At 28.6% G+C, this 22,500-nt stretch overlaps 1 protein-coding gene and 1 long non-coding RNA gene across 18 annotated transcripts in view; both read left to right on the top strand.

Moving 5' to 3' along the window:
- Positions 1-5,810, top strand: part of LOC115230030 (innexin unc-9-like) — a 593,624-nt gene extending 587,814 nt beyond the window's left edge. For all 17 annotated transcript variants that reach the window (XM_029800320.2, XM_029800310.2, XM_029800289.2 and 14 more), the window contains one exon: positions 3,962-5,810. In XM_029800320.2, coding sequence (XP_029656180.1) covers positions 3,962-5,165 — 1,204 coding nt within the window. In that variant the 3' untranslated portion in view covers positions 5,166-5,810. The remainder of the gene's footprint in view (positions 1-3,961) is intronic.
- A 10,559-nt stretch (positions 5,811-16,369) lies between these two features.
- On the top strand, positions 16,370-19,094 carry LOC118762160. The gene is made up of 2 exons (XR_004997935.1): positions 16,370-16,717; positions 16,765-19,094. It is a non-coding gene; the product is annotated as an uncharacterized LOC118762160 (long non-coding RNA).
- Positions 19,095-22,500: the final 3,406 nt, after the last annotated feature.

Here is a 22,500-nt window from a genome sequence, read left to right as displayed (position 1 = left end):
CTGTAAGCCTTACTTGACTCTTGTAAAATGTCAGCAGCTGCTAATGGCTGAAATATTTTCTGGTCCCTGTCCCTGAAGAGAAGGACCAGAATTCGGGATGTGATCGCAGTTATTGTAAGGATGTGCTTTCGCTAGAGGCGATAATAAAAGATAGTTTCGTCATGGCTGAAACGTCTTTGGGAGCAGGATCAAACCAGACCTGGAGCTAAAGAGTAATAATAAAAATAATTTACAAGAAAATGTGATAGTAACGGCCAAGTATGATTCGATCAAGTATGGCATCAAAGATTGTAAAATCACTCCTGATCTGGAGCTAAGCAGTGACAGAATCCAAAACGGCAGAAGGGTGACAGGACAGCGACGTCTAAAATATCGATCGAGAGATTTGTTGATCGCCTATTTCTATGTCTTTGGTCAAACCTAAAAAGAGTTGGCCAACTCTCAACAAGAATCTCAACAACAACTTCAACAGCAACAACCTCAACAATAAAACAACAGTAGCAATAACAACAACAACGACACAGCAGCCTTTAAATATTGTTGTTGTTACATTTTATAGTCTGGGTTTTAAGTGTTCCAAATGTTCTATCGAATCTGTGAATCAATAGGACTAGTTTTTTCAACTTCTTTTTGTCCTCCCAATTTTGTTTTCTAGTTGCTGTTTTTTTTGTCCTTGTATAAATGTTTATTATTGTTGTTAGTGTTGTTGTTGTTGTTGTTGTTGTTGTTGTTGTTGTTTTATATACTTATTGTTTTTTTTTTGTCTGGTTTTGCTAATGTAATTATGTGACTAGAAGAAAAAAAAGCGGGGGGAATGTGAAAACGTGATTGAAAGCAACTAGAAGAAACTGATCAATTAAAAGAAAGTGAGATGTTGAGAGAGAAAAAAAAGCTTATAATATCGGATACATATAACAAAATTATCAATTGAAAGCAAAGACGGGAAAGATAATGAAAACAAAAGTAAAGAATAAAAGGTGAATGAAATCAGATATCTAAATAGTGAGAAGAGTGATTCGGTTTCTTTAAATTCTAGTTTATTCTTATCAAATTTCTTATTTAAAATGATCTCCTGAAGACTACCTATAAAATCATAACACACACACATATATGTATGTATGTATGTATGTATGTATGTATGTATGTATGTATGTATGTATGTATGTATGTATGTATGTATGTATGTATGTGTGTATGTGTCTGTGTGCATGCTAAACTATATATTCTAAGCGATTTAAACCCGACACAATTATTCCAATTGATAGTAAATTGAGTCTGATTGTATTTCAAATTTAGTTCCGAAAACAGTTTTCTGTAGCAGATGTACAAAAATAAAGAATTGATCAAAATTATTAATGAATTCTTTTCTTCTTATATTTTTTTCTTCTCTCTTTTGGTCTGTCCTTTTTTTATAATTTTTCATTTTTTTTTCCATTTCATCATTCTTCTCCTACTCTTCATCCTTCTCAACCTCCTTAACTTGCCATTTTATAAGACAATGAATTCTTAGTAGACGTGAATCAAAGACCATGTATTGGTTCGGTGAGAAAGCGTGTGATTCTTAAAACCACTTTCATAAACAAAAGATGCCAAAACCAGACCTGATCAATACTTATAGTGTTTGTGGTATCTATCTATAATTATATGTCAATAATTCTGTACTTGAGTGTGTGTATTCTTATATATATATGTATATATATATATTGGGTGTATGTAGATATATGAATGTGTGCGTGTATATATGTGTATTTGTGAGTGTGCGTATATGTGTATGTGAATTCATGCATGTGTGTGTCTGTATGTATGTGTATATATCTATATCTATATCTATATCTATCTGTATATATATTTATATATAGAATGGGTGTATGTAGATATATGACTGTGTGCGTGCATATGTGTGTTTGTGTGTGTGTGTCTGTCTGTCTGTATGTGTATATATATATATATATATATATATATATATATATAATATATATATATATATATATATATATATATATATATATATATATAACGTGTGTGCGTACCCAGCACCTGCTTACATTCAGAAATATGAATAGATGTAAATTCACCTCATTATCTGCATTAGAAGCTGAAAAACGAAAATGAGTAATATTATATAAAACGGATTATCCTCTCGAGACCTGAGTCATAAAATGGAAATATAAGAAAAGCTATATAACTTATGTGGCGTATATGTTATATTAGCATAACTCGTGCACAGCAGAAATAACGAAATTCTTTTGCCAAGAAAATAGACAGTTGAGAAAAACTTCTTCATTCAGACATGAAATTTATAAACCCCTCTTTAACCTTTTAATGTACACCGATAACGAAATACTTTTAATAGCACGCATTGTTATCTGTTTTACACTTTAGTGTATTTCTAGATATTTTAAGAAAAACTCCACCTTCTCAAATAAACCATATTATTTTGTCTACACCATCCTTCAGAAAATCCATGAATATAAATTAATCAAACCTTCAGTGACGCGACGACGTGATATTGACAAACCGTAATAACGGCGAAGTGCACATCTGTCGTTCTTGCAATCACTTCCTAGACGATTTCGTTTCGAGTAGCTCTGAAGAATATTTTGCTTTATTAACTATGTCTATAGGGAGATTATTTTTTTGTCTCGGACGAATACTTTAGCTTCTGGTTCTTCAACGACACACATACATTACATATGTCATATAGATAAAGTTTAACTCTAGAGTTACTTCTATTGCATAATTCAAATTATTGTTTTAAATATTTTTTAACATTTCATGCATACATACCATCAGACCCACTCGTGCATGTTGGCATATTTAGACTTACACATATGGAAATCGTGAGTATGAGTACTTGAGCCTGAGCAGATAGTGTGAGAGTGAACCTGAATGTATTCTTATGGTAGAAACGAGCAAAGACTCACTGAGTTCGCCTTCCCAAATTTGCTTTCAATCTCTATATAGTCAAACAATTTCGTCATCTGAATTTGTTGTTCCGTTAAAATTTAAATGTAATTTAATACTACTCCCAATATAATTTCAATATCATACATACCAATTACATTCTGTTTAATAGACACGTGAAACTATATATATATCTCTTCGTTGTCTAAGAATCCATAAATCAGAAAATATAGGCACTCATATATTTGGCAACATAGTTGGTATATTAGTCAAAGTATATAGTATTTTAGATTCATTACAGCCGAGCTTACTAATCGATTTCGCACGGGTTATTGGATAACTGAGCGGTTATCAAATAACCAAGAATCGTGGGATTTTTTCCATACTTGCCGCCTCTGAAGAGAACGTGTATTAGATACCTACCTGTCCAGTTATTTAATATCCAGTGCGAAAATGATCGGCTGTAATGGATCTCTAATACTGCATAGTTTGATTAATATATTTATGTATTTGTTCCTCAACTGATATTATGTACGTATTTCGTTTAAATGTTTTTGCATGTGATTTTTACGAACAATAATTGTAATGAAGAAATAAGTGTACATCTTTAATATATCACGGAGATGTACTCGCATAGCAAGTAATTTGATCTGAGATCGTGTGCTGAAACGAAAACAATTGCAGCGTGGAAGGTGTTTATAAGCCATTTAAGAAACACACAAAAGCCGTTCGATTCACTTCAACATTTAAGTTTAATTTGTCAAAATATTTTCGTCGCTAAAATCCGCGACCTGTTCACTGACAAAGTCCGTGCAGCACGGACTTTGTCAGTGAACAGGTCGCGGATTTTAGCGACGAAAATATTTTGACAAATTAAACTTAAATGTTGAAGTGAATCGAACGGCTTTTGTGTGTTTCTTAAATGGCTTATAAACACCTTCCACGCTGCAATTGTTTAATATATCATTTTTATTTTAATATTTTTTTAAATTGTGTAATATATGTGGAAATCCAGTAAGACATAGAAAACTAATATCTCTTTTTTTTTCTTTTCCAGGCTGGACAGTGTGTTGGGAAGTTTTGCAACTTATGCTCGCTTGAAAGGGCGCTACGACGATGACTGGATCGACCGGTTAAATCACCTTTACACGACAATAATATTTATTATTTTCACAATTGTTGTGAGCACCAAGCAGTATGTTGGGGAACCGATTCACTGCTGGTGTCCTGCACAGTTTACTTCCGGACACAGGGATTATGCCAATAACGTGTGTTGGATATCAAACACGTACTACGTTCCTTTCGAGGAGCGAATACCTTTGCACCGGGAGGGAAAACAGCAAAAGGAGATCGGATATTATCAATGGGTTCCCATGATCCTTCTCTTCCAAGCCTTGTTATTTAAAGTTCCTTGTATATTGTGGAGGATCCTTGGTGCTTCCGGAGGCGTAAACCTGGATAAGATTGTTACGTTAGCAGCCGACACCCAATTTGTGGCTCCTGAAGATCGAGAGAGAACTATCAAACATATAGTCCGATATATGGACCGCTGGCTTGAAAACGCCAGGGAATATCGATCGGGCTGCCTCATACGAATGCGCCAGACTCTATCGAAATACTGTTGCATTGTGTGGGGGAAACGCTATGGAAATTACCTCTTTATTATCTACATGGTTATCAAGATTTTTTACATGGGAAATGCTGTAGGCCAGCTTTTCATTTTGAATGAATTTTTAGGCACAAACTATAATCTGTACGGATTTGAAGTCCTGAGTCACTTAGCCAATGGAGATGACTGGACGGAGTCTCCTAGATTCCCACGTGTGACGATGTGTGACTTTGAAATTCGCCAGATGCAAAATGTTCATAAATACACTGTACAGTGTGTGCTACCCATCAACCTATTCAATGAGAAGATTTTTATTTTCATTTGGTTCTGGTTAGTGTTTGTTTCAACCTTTAGTGCCGGCAATTTTCTGATATGGTTTTATGCAATGGTATTCCGCCAACACCGTATTAGATATCTGAAAAAGTTCCTGAGAGTGAACGAATGTTACAAGACAGAACTGGATAAAAAAATGGCGGTGAAATTCGCGGATCAATACTTAAGGCATGATGGGATATTTGTTTTGAGACTTGTAGGCAAAAACGCCAATGACGTGCTGGTATCCGAGCTTGTTCTTCAACTGTGGAACCATTACCGGAACAAGCCACTTTTTCGGCACGCCAACCCCATTAGCGACGACAACAGTAACGTCTGACTAGCCGTCAGGCACCTTATCAAATTTCTTCAACTCAAACAACACTCACGTTTGTTACGCCTGCTATGGCCCGTGGAGGCCGAACACGGTGTCCTTTTATCAGGAAGGGCACTCAAAGGACAGCGACAACAACAGATATGTCGCGAGTCAAACGAAATTCGGCTGGGGTATTGCCAAGGCAACACAACTAGCTGCGGACAGCCCAAAAAAACTATACCAAAATAAATTTAAAAAAACATCCAAAGTGTTTTAAACTAACAGATTAATAGAATGAAAGTTAAATTTTTGTTTATTAACTTTAGTCATAGGATTAAGAAACCATTTCAAATAAATAAGGCTGGGTGAGTCTTCATTCCATAAAGATACTGGCAACTGAAGCTACGTAAACACTTTTCTCCTCTTTATACATACATAAACAAAACAGATTAGGAAAAAAAATCTAGAGTTGATTTGCTTCACTGGATTGATTAAACCATAAACGTAGAATATTATTCTTGTAATAAAAATATCATCAAGTAAAAATTCTGCCAAATATTTGGTTGGTTACTCAGGACAAGAATGTTAAGGTCTAGAGAAAGAGAATAATTAATAGGCAAGTGAAATGGAAAGGAAGTTAATAGGCATTAAATGAACAGTAAAATATATCAGATTAACACTGTGACTGAGACATAAGCAAACATGAACACACACATACACTGATAGAACATTAGGTCTTAAAGAGAAACTTCCTATCTGTAATGACGGTCAGTATAGTACACTATAAGGACACCAATTGCACAAATAGTACAAGACCAAACATAAGTGTTGAAGAGAAGTCACAACAGAAAGATCATGTTTTTTACATGTTTCTGACTCAATCAATAATGGGGCAATGTAGGGAAATTATAAATAATGCAAACAACTACTACTACTATTACTACCACTACCACTATTACTACCACTACCACTATTACATACCAGCACCATACATACAACAACTATTCTTACTACTATTACTACTGCTACTACTACTACTACTACTAGTATTGCTGCTGCTGCTACAACAAACAACAACATTATTAGCGATCTTAAAGGATATCTTAATTGCAATTTTGAAGTTAATTTCATAATTGAATTAAGACTATTTTTTTTTCTTTGTCTTAGTTTAAGATTTGGTTTCAACTGTCTCACTCCCAAATAAACTCATACAAATGCACACACATTCATATATACATATTGCGTGTGTGTATGTGTGTATATACATATATATTAGACATATATATGTATACATTATAAAGAAATGCATGCAAATATGCATAATGAATAACAAATTCCTATTATTAATGATCATCTGTTACTAAACGCTATCTCAGTAGATATGAACATGTAGCCATTGCATGGACATAGATATATTTCACTTCAGTTAAAAATATTAATACAAAAAAAAACACAGAAAACACACAGGCATATATATATATATATATATAATATATATATATATATATATATATATATATATATTCAATTACACACACACACACACACACACAAATATATATATATACACACATATATAATATATGCATATATATGTATGTGGTGTATACCTCTGCATATATATATATATATATTATATATATATATATATATATATATATATATATATATATATATATGAATAAGTAGTTTTCTGCAAGCATGTCTAACTGGCACCCAAAATAAAGAATTATATTTTATAACCTTATTAATGAGAAGTATAAATTTTTATTGACAAAATATTTAAGAATATTAATAATAGTTATAATAAAATTACTAATAATAAATATCTACACAACATACACATACATTCACCCATATTTATATATTCCTTTATACATACATGCATATTTATATATACCATGCATTTATCATGTGTGTGTATGCATAGATGTGTGCATATGTATGAGTTAACAAATATATATATATGTGTATATATATATATATATATATATACATACATACATACATAAATACATAAATACATACATGCATACATACATACATACATACATACATATAACTTCAACATATATAGATATACGTGTAGATAGTTATGTGTATGTTTATATTACATATATATGTGATAATGCACATATATTTACTTCAGATTTAGCCATACATATATCTATGTATATAAACTATTTGTATATATTGTTCTATAATTATGCACATGTATCTAATACTGTAAATACATACATATATATGTATATATATAAATATGCATATGTGTGTGAGTGTATGTGCATGAATGTATGTGTATATTTATATGAAAAAGCAAGGGTGTGTATATAAATATAAATGACTTAGGTAATTGAATATTTAAGTTTGTGGCAGTGGCAGTATGTTTTTACGAATTTCAATAACATACAACATTAATGCATTCATTTACTATTTTCCCCTACATTTTTTTTAAAAAAAAGTTTTTTTAATGTATCAAAAAGAAGCCAATTATAGTTACAATTGGTTGTTGTTTTGTTGCTGTTGTTGTTTTATTTTTAGTCTTTTCCCCCCATCCACTACAAAAAAAAAAAAAGAATATTAATTTTCTTCCATGAAAAAAATTAGAACAATATTTGATTAAATTAAATCTTTTACAATATGAAACTATGAAAGTTAGAAGAGAATATATTTCTAGGCCGTCCATTCTTCCAGCTCAGTCTGCTCACATACACACAAAACACAGAGATATACTCCCTCACACACAAATTCACATAATCACATACTCACATAATTACATAGTCACATAACCACCTTACTCACTTAATCAAACACACACATCTTGAATGTGTAAACTAGCAGCAAATAAGAATACATCTTAACTGAGCACCATAAAATATACCAAAGCTTCAAGGCTTTTTTTTCTTTTTTTTTTATAATTAGTGATACATGTGATTGCAGCATCTCACCTGCTTTATATCACAGCAGCCCCATCTGACTAGCAATAAGATTCTGCCCTAAATTTACTTCTCCTTGTGCTTGTTTATTTGAACAATGACAAGAGGTCTTCACTGATCCACATTCTCTGAGGCTCTATACGTCAGAATCATGGGGATTGTATATGGTTGTAATCTTACTATATGGTACAATACTCACTTTTACAATCCAGTAATAATAATTTAAATAAATTAAAAATAATAATAATTATTATTATAAAAATAAACCCAGCAGCAATAATCCTACTTATACTTAGCTATAGAATTAATTATTATAACTGAAAATTATCATTATAATATGCTAACTAATATTAACTAATATCCAAGCACAATTTATAGAGCACCAACATTGAATTTTCTTTTTCTTGAAACCTAGCGTGATGTAATCTTAACAGATAAAGTTCTATATCTATATTCACATACATCACGTTCATGTAAATAAACTTAGATACACACACACACACACACACACACACACACGTACACACACACACAGTCTTACAAATATACATACAATGTGCATGTATATGCATCAAATATACACACATATATGCATATAAGAATATATATGTAAGCATGTATACAAATATATGTACATATATCTATGTACATATGAATATATATGTATGTAAATATGTATATATATATGTACACATATATGTATATATATATATATATGTATGTGTGTGTTTATATATATATATACACACATGCGTATATATATCTATGTCTGTATATATATATGTGTGTATGTGTGTATATGTATATGTATATGAATAGTCATGCATGTATATATAAATATAAAGGATATATACAGAGTTATATATAGTTATATGTATATAATGTATATGTATATAAAATCATTCAGACAAAAACAAGCATTTTGCTTATATCTATGAACAATTATATTCTTATTTATATATGCGTGTATATGTGTGTTTGTGTGTATGTTTACATGTGAATGTTTATGTGTGTGTATGTGTATATGCATGTACATATATGTATGTATATATACACACTCACACACACATATGCATATACATGCACATACACACATGTATGTATACATACATATATATACACACACATGCACACATACACACACCACATATATACACTTAGATTTAGAATGTATCCTTTAAGTTCATGTTTTCAATTATAACTTTTTTAATTGTTTATTATATTTCATAAATTCAAACATCTCTTTAGGAAGTAAATTTAAACTTCTCCACCTCTTTTAATACTAATTAATACTTATTAATTAAGTTAAATGATTCTTCCCTGTTCCAACTAATTAAATTCATTTACAAACAACACACATTCACAGTGATATACATCTATATATATATATATACACTCTCACACTGTAATATACAGTTATATACATGCATGTTTGCATTAATACATACATATATATACATATATACATATATATATATGCATGTATGGCTGTATGTATGCATGTATGTACTTGTATATATAAGCACACAATGTATTTGTATATACATATACACCCAAACATCGTAATGCATACACAGACATACACCCACCTTGAGTACTACTTCCCATCAATCTAGAAAATGTTCAGATTTTTAAAATTTTTTTCAGTAGCAGAAACCAAAGCCCAGAAAATATCTGTGTTATACAAGAAATATTTTTCTTTACATTGAAATTATGTAAAAAGAAAAAAACATTATGTTAATATGTTGAAATTATTCTTCATTAATTGTTTATGTTTTTGCGTGGTGAAATCTGTTAACATTCTTGTTGATGTTATGTTGATATCTATGTTGTTATTTTATTCATATATCATAAAACAGATCTTCCGAGAGAAAACTTCAATATTTCACATAGAAACACACATACACAGACACACATATCATATCATATATATATATATATATATATATATATATATACATATATACATATATACATACATATATATATACATACATACATACATATATATATATATATATATATATATATATATATATATAATATATATATATATATATATATATATATATATATGTATATATATATATATATATATACATATACATATATGGATATACATATAGTGTATCTGTGTGTGTGTGTATGTGTGAGTGTGTGCGTGTATGAAAGACATATTTCTGTGAAATGAGATGTATATGTTACTGAATAAGGTATAAGGTAGGTATACATAATGCCACTACTATAATAAAAATGGTATAATAGTAACCGTGTAATAAAGTACCTATGAAAAAATCTTATTGCATCTTATGGACATGATGAGAATTATACATGCTATAGAATAAATATCAACAGTAATGAAGAAACTACTATGGTACATGGAACAGGTGGATATCAGGTATATCTTACAGTGACTGGATTGAGGTACATGTTACTGTGACTTTGCCACTAAGTAGAGGTACATATTCTGAAACTGAATTTGTAATATACACTAGAATAATATTACAGTATAGAATGGGAGATACTTACTTATAATAATAATAATAATAATAATAATAATAATAATAATAATAATAATAATAATAATAATAATGATAATAATAATGATAGACATATACAGCCCCCTTAAATACGAGGTAGCTAGACTGTGGAAAATAAAGAAAGTGAAGATAGCACCAGTTATTCTTGGATCCTTGGGGTCAATATCAGAAGGCATCAAGAGGAATATAAAGGAAATTGGAATAGAGTGCCCAGTAGAACTGTTACAAAATGTTTGCCTCTATGGCACAGCCAGAATAATCAGGAAATTATTACATAGTTGAAAGGAACAGATAGTATGGTACCATAGGCTGCAGGTAGCAAGCCCACTAAGCATGCAAGACTCCAGAAGTTCCCACAAAATTCGAGTTTTTGTTGGAATAATAAAAATAATGATAATAATAATAATAATAATAATAATAATAATAATAATAATAATAATAATAATAATAATGAAGTGTGGCTCATTAGCATAAGGAATTTCATAGGGTTTGAAATTAATAAAGAGGCATATTTGAAGTTTGTAGCGGTTCATCATTGAATAGTTTGGAAGAGAGAAAGGTATTTGCAGTGCTATTATTTGAATAGGTGAACAAGTGCAACCAAAGTGGAAGAAATTGACCAAAGATTTTTTAAACAAAATTCAAAAAGACTGTGATAAGAGAAAATACCAATAAAATTAAACAACCTAAGTAATGTATTTGCTGATTTGTCCAAACCTCAAGAAACATTTGTGATATATCATAGACATATATATATAGATTTTAGAATGATCTCTCGTGTATTTTGCATGTAGCATAGAGTTTCTTTTTGATGATGATAATAATGCTTGATGATGAAGATGACAGTATTAGTTTGAGTGTGTGGAATTGGTGAGGGTAACATTATTGGCAGTAATTATGATGATGATAAGCATTGATTGATAATATATATATATATATATATGTATATATATAACTGAAAAATTGTGATTCCCTCAATCATGACTAAATACTGCACTATAGGTATTTTATGCATCATCGTCAGAAGTTGTTAGAAGTTTTGGTAAGTAAGTGTAAAGTTACCAAAAGAGTGTGTGAGGTCTGAGATTCCAACTTACCCACCCACCAACCCATCATATTTGTTGACACTGCCACTATATACATAGATGCAGAGTTACACACTCTTGGACGGATTTAGAAAGAATCACTGATTCAGAAAATATCTTGTAACAGGGTAGACACATTAAAAATAATGATAATAATAATAATAATAATAATAATAATAATAATAATAATAATAATAATGATAATAATAATATTCCATGGTGACTGGTGTATTTGGTACAACACCTAAAATGCTACCTATAAGACTATATTCTGCATGAATCCTGAGAAAGATTCTTAAGATTTGAGGAGACTTGTTGCCACTAAAACTCACAATAACACTCTGGCTAATTAAATTATTATGCACAAGCCTGATAATAAATTGATGATGTGGCTGATGCTAAAAATGATGGTGTATATAGCTACAACACAAAATGCAATATTTCTTGTTTATTAGTAACCCTAATATTATCATCCTTCCAAATTGACATGCCATTATGATTACAAAATGGTATATAGTCAAAGTAATCCCATTATTGTTACAACTACTGCCACATGAATTCCTGTCTTGGAATATTAAACTGTTACCATTAGCAATATTAAAACATATTAATGTCTCGATCAATAAACATTTACAAGCATTTGAAACATGACAAAAATTAGTTTCTTTCCATATCTTCAAGAAAGAAAAAAACACAAACACACAACTGTATTTAGTAAAAGTATAAAATTATATATATGACCAGAGGAATAATAATAGCTACAGACACCATTCACACACACATAGTTATTAACAGAATTACAAATATTTGCAATTCTAGTAAAAACAGTTAGTATATCTATGAGCGTAGCCAAAAAATAGTTATAACTAACAAGTTCAGTGACACTTTGCTGATGACAATGATGATTATGATGATGATGATGAACTTAGACAGTACATGCATTCTACACAAGAAATAGAGTAAAGTTTAGAGAAACACCAGAAGCAATAAAACAAAAACTCAGACTAAAGCAAACAAGATGTACTGTACAAACAAAATTCTATGCTTATTAATACAGTAAATGTATTAGAAATATAGTGATGAATAATAATAATGAAATTATTGTATTCAGTGCTCAGGTGCACCACAAGTAGAAACTCACATGGAACCATTGGATCGTGATGATGGTAGTAATAATAGTTATTATAGTTTATTGCGGTAGAATACAAACAAATAGGAGATAACATTTCCAGCCCAATGAAATTAGTTAACTGTAGTAAACAAAATAGAGTTGAATGGCCAGGTAGATTATTTATATAAGATCAGTAAGTTCAGTTGTACTGCTGGTTTTTCTTGTGAGTGTGAGTGGAAGCTGGGATATATTAATGCCTAAGTTCACCTAGTCAGAAGTAATGACAATTTTACTTCCAGTAAATTAGTGTTATTAAGGGAGAGATGCAATTTGTGTCATGTACATTTAACAACAGAGAAGCAAGAGATAAGTGTGGACTTAAATTAGTCTGAGGGGTCCTATAAGAGGGTTACATTTTAGGTCAACTAGATCCTGGACAGTCTGGTCCCAGCTCAAGTAGGGCCTAACGAATCTGATGATATGACTGGATTAATACCTATGCCATTGTCATGTACATCACTAAGTTTTATATTTTTTACATTTATACCCAGTAACTTTACCAGTAATACCAATAGCAACAACAACATTAATAGCAGTAACAATCTAAAAAGATATAGCAAAAATAACAATACTCCATTGCCTCAATAATAAGAGTGAGATTAAACTATATAACACATTACTACTAAACATTAATGGTAACATCACCAACATTAAAAACAACAACAATAACACTATCGCTAACAACAACAGCATCACTCAAGCAACTAACAGTAACACGATGGCCACCACCACTCTTGATAACCGAATCTTCTTCAAATCACTTCCCCCATGTTGAAACAAAGAATACATTAGACAATGTAGTCTATGTGAAATGATGGCCGTTCAATGCTAGAAAATACTTGATTACAGGTCGACTCATTCAGAGCTGACCTGGGCTAAACAACAGCAGTGTATAGCTACACTGCTAACTGCTAGTATTTTCACTATTGATCCACACTCTCCACACATTCACACACACACACACACACACACAAATGCTGCTGCACCTCTCTTCGCCTCCTCCTCCAACTACTTCTGTCACCATCACCATTACTACCTCTAATAACAATAATGATAATAATAATAATAATAATAATAATAATAATAATAATAATAATAATATTAATAATAATAATAATAATAATAATAATAATGATGATAATAATAATGATAATAATAATAATATAATAATAATAATAATAATGATAATGATAATAATGATAATAATAATTATGATAATAATAATAATAATAATTATGATAATAATGATAATAATAATAATAATAATAATGATAATAATAATATAATAATAATAATAATAATAATTGATAATGATAATAATAATAATAATAATAATAATAATAATAATGATAATAATGATAATAATATAATATGATAATAATAATAATAATAATGAGAATAATGATAATATAATAATAATAATAATATAACAATAATGATAATAATAATAATATAATAATAATAATAATAATAATAATAATTATGATAATAATGATAATAATAATAATAAGATAATGATAATAATAATAATAATAATAATAATAACAATAATGATAATAATAATAATAATAATAATAATAATAATAATAATAATAATTATGATAATAATGATAATAATAATAATAATAATAATAATAACAATAATGATAATAATAATAATAATAATAAAATAATAATAATAATAATAATTATGATAATAATGATAATAATAATAATAATAATGATAATAATGATAATAATAATTATGATAATAATAATAATAATAATAATAATAATAATAAGGCCCCACCTGCAAGGTCATGCGCTGTTTATCTTGATATGAAATCACCATGCCGCACACATGTGGTTGTGATGCATGTGCCTGGTGTACCCTTATCAGACGAGTAGTCATGATGGGTATATTGGGCTTCGTATATTTCACCCCAGTCTCACTTTGATGGCATGCACTGCTCTCTCACTCAATAGAATAATAATAATAATAATAATAATAATAATAATAATAATAATAATAAACACCTGTCATTTGCCTGCCTTCATCATCATCATCATCAAAATGGCCAGAGGCTGTCAGGCTGATTTAAGCTAAGAAAAACGTCCCTAAGCTTCATGTGGAATGATCATACATAAAGTATAACCATCTTTTCACAAACAACCCATGTCCAAGATCTCGTAGTAAATGTAAGTTAATAAACCTAATAAACATAAATTAAGGACTGATGCTCTGAATGACACATGCAAGAAATTCTTCATTACTGAAATTTCCTTTGGGAATTTTTTTTTTTTTGTCTATTTGTATTCAGTACATTATCTAATAATTCCTCACCCCAAATTTATGCCATTGGTAAATTTCAGTTTTTTCCGCTAGTTTTGGGGGTTTTTCTTTTTAAATAATATATTAGTCAATATTATCACTGCCAGTGTGAAAAATATACACGAAGATGCATTTCAGGTCAAAAGATAGAGTAAAGTGTACCATACATATATATATATATATATATATGTTAAGCCCTTTAGTTTGTTTGAATTCATCATGACTAAGGCCATGCTGGAGCACTGCATTTAGATATGAACTTGTTTAAAAAGAAATTTATTGTTCTAGAATTTATTATTAATTATTTATTATAAATGAGTTACTTGAAATTGACCCTAGCCAAATATTTTTCATCTTTCAATGATGATGATGATGATGATAATAAAGGATACTGCTTACATTATTTACCACAAAACAACATATATACAAAGATTTAAATATATACATATATATATATATCAAGGACATGCATTTTGAGATGTGTGTGTATATAAATCAAATTATACATGCTCTCTCTCTCTATATAATATATATATATATAACTGTATGTGACAATATATAGAATTTGGCTAGCTAGAACCCAAACTTTCTGAAATTAGAAGTTTCATCAAAACAAGGATTCATTTGAAGCTTTTAGGGGCTATTTTGGTTATATACATAGATACATATTAGTAAAATGGCAACATGGTTGTCTGAAAATCCTAAGGTTTATCAATAACTTATGTGAGGAAACCCTGAGCAAAGACAATACTAGTCTTAAAGACTACATTGCAAGTGTTATCATGAACAAAATATGAGCTCTCAATTTAAAGCAAATAATGGAATGAAATATTAAGTTTTAGCTGTTGTCAACTTATACTTCTAGGACTTCATGGCAGAGGGATCTGCTATAGCAATTGAAACAGACAAGGAAAAACATTAGTACTAGTAAAATCATTTATGATTGTGCACTAGTAGTAACAGTAGTAGTACCAGCTAACTGATTTCCTTTATTGACTGAAATCATCAGTTTTTATTAATTTTTCTTAAAATTTATGTTTTTGATTTTTCGGAAGAGAATAATGATTACATGACACATGCTTATCTAATAGGCATTTGTGATTCATGTGATACACCTCTCTTAGACTCATTTTGAGAACTAAAGATGAGCAAATCCTTGCTGGGTTAACTTCTTTTGGCCCACTGCATACTACTACTACTACTAAAGCATAATAGTTGCAGCGTTTGTGATGGTGAGACTAATGACTCTGACTTCAAAATTTGACACAAAGTCATCCGAAAATTGACTTGAATCAATATGAATAAGTGTTTTATTGCTCCCGTAACATGAATGATAAAGTTCACTCCAAGAGGGATTTGAACTCTGAACATGAATATAGCATTACAAACAATTATAATAATATTAATAATTGTGAAGGTAATTACACAAATTACATTACTGGCTTTAACATATCTAACATCTGCAGACGATAAACATATGCAATTATGCATCAATTGTATATCATTTAAACAGTTATATATGACTCTGTGTGTGTGTGTGTGTGTGTGTGTGTGTGGTGTGTGTGTGTGTGTCTGTGTAGGTAGATAGATAGATAGACAGATAAGAGTTTAGCATAAGGGGTGCTAGTCAGTACCCTCCATCATTTCTGTGACCTTAATTAATTTTGCCCTTTAGGTTCTAATTGTTAATAAGCCACCCTTTTAAATTTGCTTTAGTTAGATAGATAGATAGATAGATAGATAGATAGATAGATAGATAGATAGATAGATAGATAGATAGATAGATAGATAGATAGATAGATAGATAGATAGCTATGTATCTTTATGTGAATGGAGGTAGGTAGGTATACTCGGAGTCATAATGTTTTCAGTTGTAAGGTGTAAGGGCTGGCTCATGTATAGTAATTTACTCCTTTAGTACACTTAATGCAACAGGAGATTCCAGTGGTGCTCCAACAGTGAAGACAGAAGATAGTTATACATTCCATGTGTGTGTATATGTACATATACATGCGCGTGTATGTGTGAGTGTGCATCTTAATATGAATATGTTTTTCTATGTATACATATATGCATTTATAAATATCTATATGTATATATATATAATCACTGGAGTTTCAAAGAATATACCTTCTGGCATTCAGTTATGACTCATAACATTTTGAGTTCAAATTCTACTCAGGTAGACCTCTTTCTGAGGGTAATATCAGAACTAGCTGTCAAGTGCTGCAGTGAATATCATTGGCTGTACCCTTGGGATGATGCCAAAGAATAGCTGAAGTCTAGTGATTGAAACTAGCGAAAGAATATGTGTATGTGTATATATATATATCAATGTATATATAAGTGTGTATTCATACATGTGTAGTATCTATATATGCATATGTGATGGAAAGCATTTTTAAATTACTATAGAAGTAAGCAAAAAAAGAGTACAATTTATCTAAGCTTAAGGTTATTTTATAGAATTTTGATCGATATAGCAAATTCGGAATTTACTGTGATTATTAACATTAAAATTATTCCCATTATCACTTAAATATTATTAGTATTAGTAATAGCTATTATTAGTAGTAAGGTGCTGATGTGGCATAATTGGTAGCCAAGAAGAATTTTGTTACATCTCTTTACTGAGTTTTAATCCTGCCGAGGTCAATTTTGCCTCTCATTTCTCTCAAGGAAGGGTAAAAAAAATATAATACCAGACAAGTACAGGAGGTTGACTTTGTCTTTCATCCTTTCAGGCTTTGTGCCTATAGCAGAAAGGATTATTAATATTCTTATTCTTATTATTATTATCATTATTAGTATTACTATTATGATTATTATTATTAATTTTTACTATTAGAAGATCAAGAAGGGGCAATGAGCAAACAAATAAGTTAGCTTGGATACAAATTTGCAGCCTAGCTGTAGATATGTGTTACCTCATTAGACAAGAAACTTAACTCTACTTGCTTTGCTAAAAAGCTTTATGACTAATTTAAAACTTGTCGATATCACAAGAATTTTGTGGAAGGTTACATGGTGGCATAACACTAGATTGTGAGTAAACAGATGAGAGTTTTTTGGTTAGAATCTGTGAAATAATATTTAGGACAGGATAAACATCTCAACCACTCTCTGTTTCTCTGTTATGACTGAATAAGAAGTTTTCTTTATCATCATCTACCACCCTCATCACCTCATCAAAATCTCATCTCCATCACTATCAATGTTGTTGTCATCACCATCATGATCACCACCATAAACATCATCCTTATCCTCATCTTTATCTTTATCGTTATTGTTGTTGTTGATGTTGTTGTTGGTTTTTTCTTCATACTACACCTAAACAAATAATTATAAGTATTTAGTAAGTATTACAGAAGAATTACATGCATTTTATCCAATAATAAAAATGATCATTCTAACAACAGTAATAATTTCTGACTTAGGCACACATGATAATAAAGTACAAATCCTTTTCTTCATAACTGAAATAAGTTACTGTATTTACTTAGAAACAATTTTTCTCTTACACAAAATGCTAACACTTGAAAAATACTAATTTTGTAATATCTTATACAAAACAAACAGTAATAACTTACATGAGGACCCTCAATAAGACAAACCTTCAAATCGTTATACTATGTAGAAGACAATTGCCAGAACAAATATGAAGATCATAGCACCTTGAATAGAAGACGAGTGATAGGACAAATAATACTATCATAAAAACATAAATACATATAGAGGACCCGTAGTAGAACAATCATATTAGATTACATAGAGGAATATTGCCAGAATAAACACTAATATTATAATACTTTACATAGAGAACCATAAATATGCCAAACATTGAAACAATACCCTATACAGGAGACTATATGTAGGACGTAACATAGTGACACATTTCTATTATAAAGCATGAAGCAACATATTATCTACATGATGTCACATAATAATCATAATAATAATAATAACAATAATAACAATAATAATAATAATAACAATTTTAAAAAAGCAAAAATAAAACAATATTCCAATATCAGCATGTAACATTATAAATATTCTTCACATATAAAACCAATCCTTACATATTCATGTATATATAAGTTCTTATTTATGCATATGCATGTAATACATATATATAATACATATATATAATATATATATATATTATATATATATATATATATATATATTATATATATATATTATATATATATATATATATATACCAAATAAAATTTAAATTAAAACCTACATTTACATACATTTACATTTTCTTTATTTTTTTTATTTATTTTTCTTTAAGGGAAACTGACAATTTCTTTTATGTTGCCCCTTTGATTTCAAATGAAAATTTGAGATGTTATAAATATATAGCATGTAGACAAAACCATGCTGGTAAGCAGAAGTAAAGTTGATACTTACTTTTGGCGTAAAAGCAGAACAATTATCAAACAAAACTACTAAACTATTTTATGATATATCATATTTAAAATTTTATTTAATACATAGGGGTAGAGGAAGCAAAGCTGTTATCATCTATAAGAAGCAGAAAGAGTATGCAAATACACACACATATATATATATATACATACGTATATATATAATATATATATATACATACATATATATACATATATGTGTACATATATATATATTATAATATATATATATATATATATATATATATATATATACATATATATATATATATATTATATATATATACATATATATATGTATATATATATATATATATATATATATATATATATATATATATATATATAAATAGTAAAATTGCATTTACCCATGAATCAAGAAACTTTTATTTAGTTTTCAAGTGTGGTTTATTTCTGTTGCATATAATTTAATTACATTTAATTGTAAAACATTTTTTTCTTTTTGTTTTATTCTATTAAATATATTTAATGATAGTCCGTTAAAATCATTAACAGAATTATTTAAGGAGTTAAAATTTGGCATACTAATTCTACATGTGATTTGGACAATATATATACATATATACACACATACACACACATATATATATATATATATATACACACAGTACGTACGTATTATAAGAAAGTATATATATATATGCAGCATATGTATTTAAACAAAAACAAATACATATGTAATTATATATTTATAATATTTACATACACACACATATATTTGCATATATCTGAATATACATATAATTTGTGAGAATTGATAGGATACCTTGATCCAAAATACGGCTTCATGAATGAATGCTCATGTAATGAAACAAAGAAAATTGTTCAACAGAATATTTTGAAAATAATTTAAAACATTGCAAACAAGTCTGTACTGTTTCAATCTACAAATGAATTGTTTTAATGTTTGTTATTTGAAGATTAATTTGGACTATGACAATAGAACGTATCTTCAATAAAAGTGGTTTCTGAATAGAAAGAATCGCAGACATAAATACATACATCGTATAACATTAGTTATCAGCAAATAAATCTGACATAAATATTAAAAAGGCTTGTAAAAAAATTTTTTAAAAAACTTAAGATAAGAAATAAATTAAAATTCTCTTCCCCTCTTCAATCCTGACAGTTGATATCTTGATATAAAGAAAATCAGCTTTATTTACTAATAATTGCAAAATGATTGTAGAAAAATTAATAGTTGATATTAGTTATTACAACTACTACTACAACTAGTACAATACTACTACTACTTCAACTACTGGGGCAGTACTATTACTACAACAATTATAAGGTGCTAATAATAATAATAATAATAATAATAATAATAATAATAATAATAATAATAATAATGAAGGGAAATATATATAAAACTATATGGATCAAAATATAGCTGTTCATTAGTATATATATATATATATATATATATATATATATATACATATATGCACATATATATATATACACATACACATATATTTATGTAGATATATACATTTATATACATATATACATAATTATATACATAAATGTGTGTGTGTGTGTATATATATATATATGCACATATCAGTATACATATGTACAAATGTATGTTTATGCATATATATATATGAGTGTGTGAGTGATTGTGGTAAATGCTTATTAAAATATATATTTACACATACCATTATACCAAATGTCTTGCATATTAAAAACCTTTATAAAAAAACATAATGTATACATATACACATGCATATATTTGTGTTGTGTGTGTGTGTGTAAAAAGTGAACACATACACATGATGAGAAGCAAATATATACATAAATATATATATATAAGTAGTTGTTTATAAACACATCACTCCACCCATACTAATAAATATATATATACCTCGTTATATATAGATATTTGCATACATTCGCATGTAGGTATTTACAAACATACATACATGTATACTAGTATATCCACAGTATATCTGTTCACTAGTATATGCAGTGGTATGTCATTACATGCTGATTATTGTATGCATATATATATATATATATATATATATATATATATATATATATATATATATAAAATTATATAACTACAAATCTTCAAATATGTGCATGTGTATATACATATATATGCACATATAAGTATTCATATACTCATATAAGTTTACTATATACGTGTGTGTATCTGTGTGTCTATACGTCTATGAATATGTACGTCTATATATATATATATATATATATATATAAATATACATATATATATACATATAATATATATATATACACATACACATATATATCTACATATATACATATAGTCATAAACAACGTTGTTGATGATGATGATGATGTGTGGGCATATGTATATATATTTACACATATACATGTATGTGTGTATTATATATATATATATATATACATATATATACATATATATATATATATATATATATATATATATATATATATATATATACATATATATATATACATACATATATATATATATATATCTACATGTATGTATATATGTATATCTTATTTATGTAAATTCAAGTTTCCATATATATGCATGTATATACTTACATTAGAGCTGACAGTGAAAGCAAAAACCAAAATGATGCGAAATATGTGGAATTATACTTATAGAATTCTGCATTCTTGCAAACAGATATACAAATAACATAAATGCTGATTTTCTTTACACAATAATGGGAAATTCAGTCAAAATTAATTCCATAACCTAATCTATATTTAGTACAATAAGAAATTAAGTAATCACATTTTTTTTAAATCCTTTATTGATGCAATCTTATAGATGACTTCATGTGTACCTTACCTTGCAGTTAGAGTCAGATACCTTATTATAAAGTAGATAGC

The sequence above is a fragment of the Octopus sinensis genome, linkage group LG2 (assembly GCF_006345805.1).
Source record: "Octopus sinensis linkage group LG2, ASM634580v1, whole genome shotgun sequence".
NCBI classification, from domain to species: Eukaryota; Metazoa; Mollusca; class Cephalopoda; order Octopoda; family Octopodidae; genus Octopus; species Octopus sinensis.
Note: the sequence above shows the minus strand (reverse complement) of the source record. Positions and strands in the feature narration are given on the sequence as shown.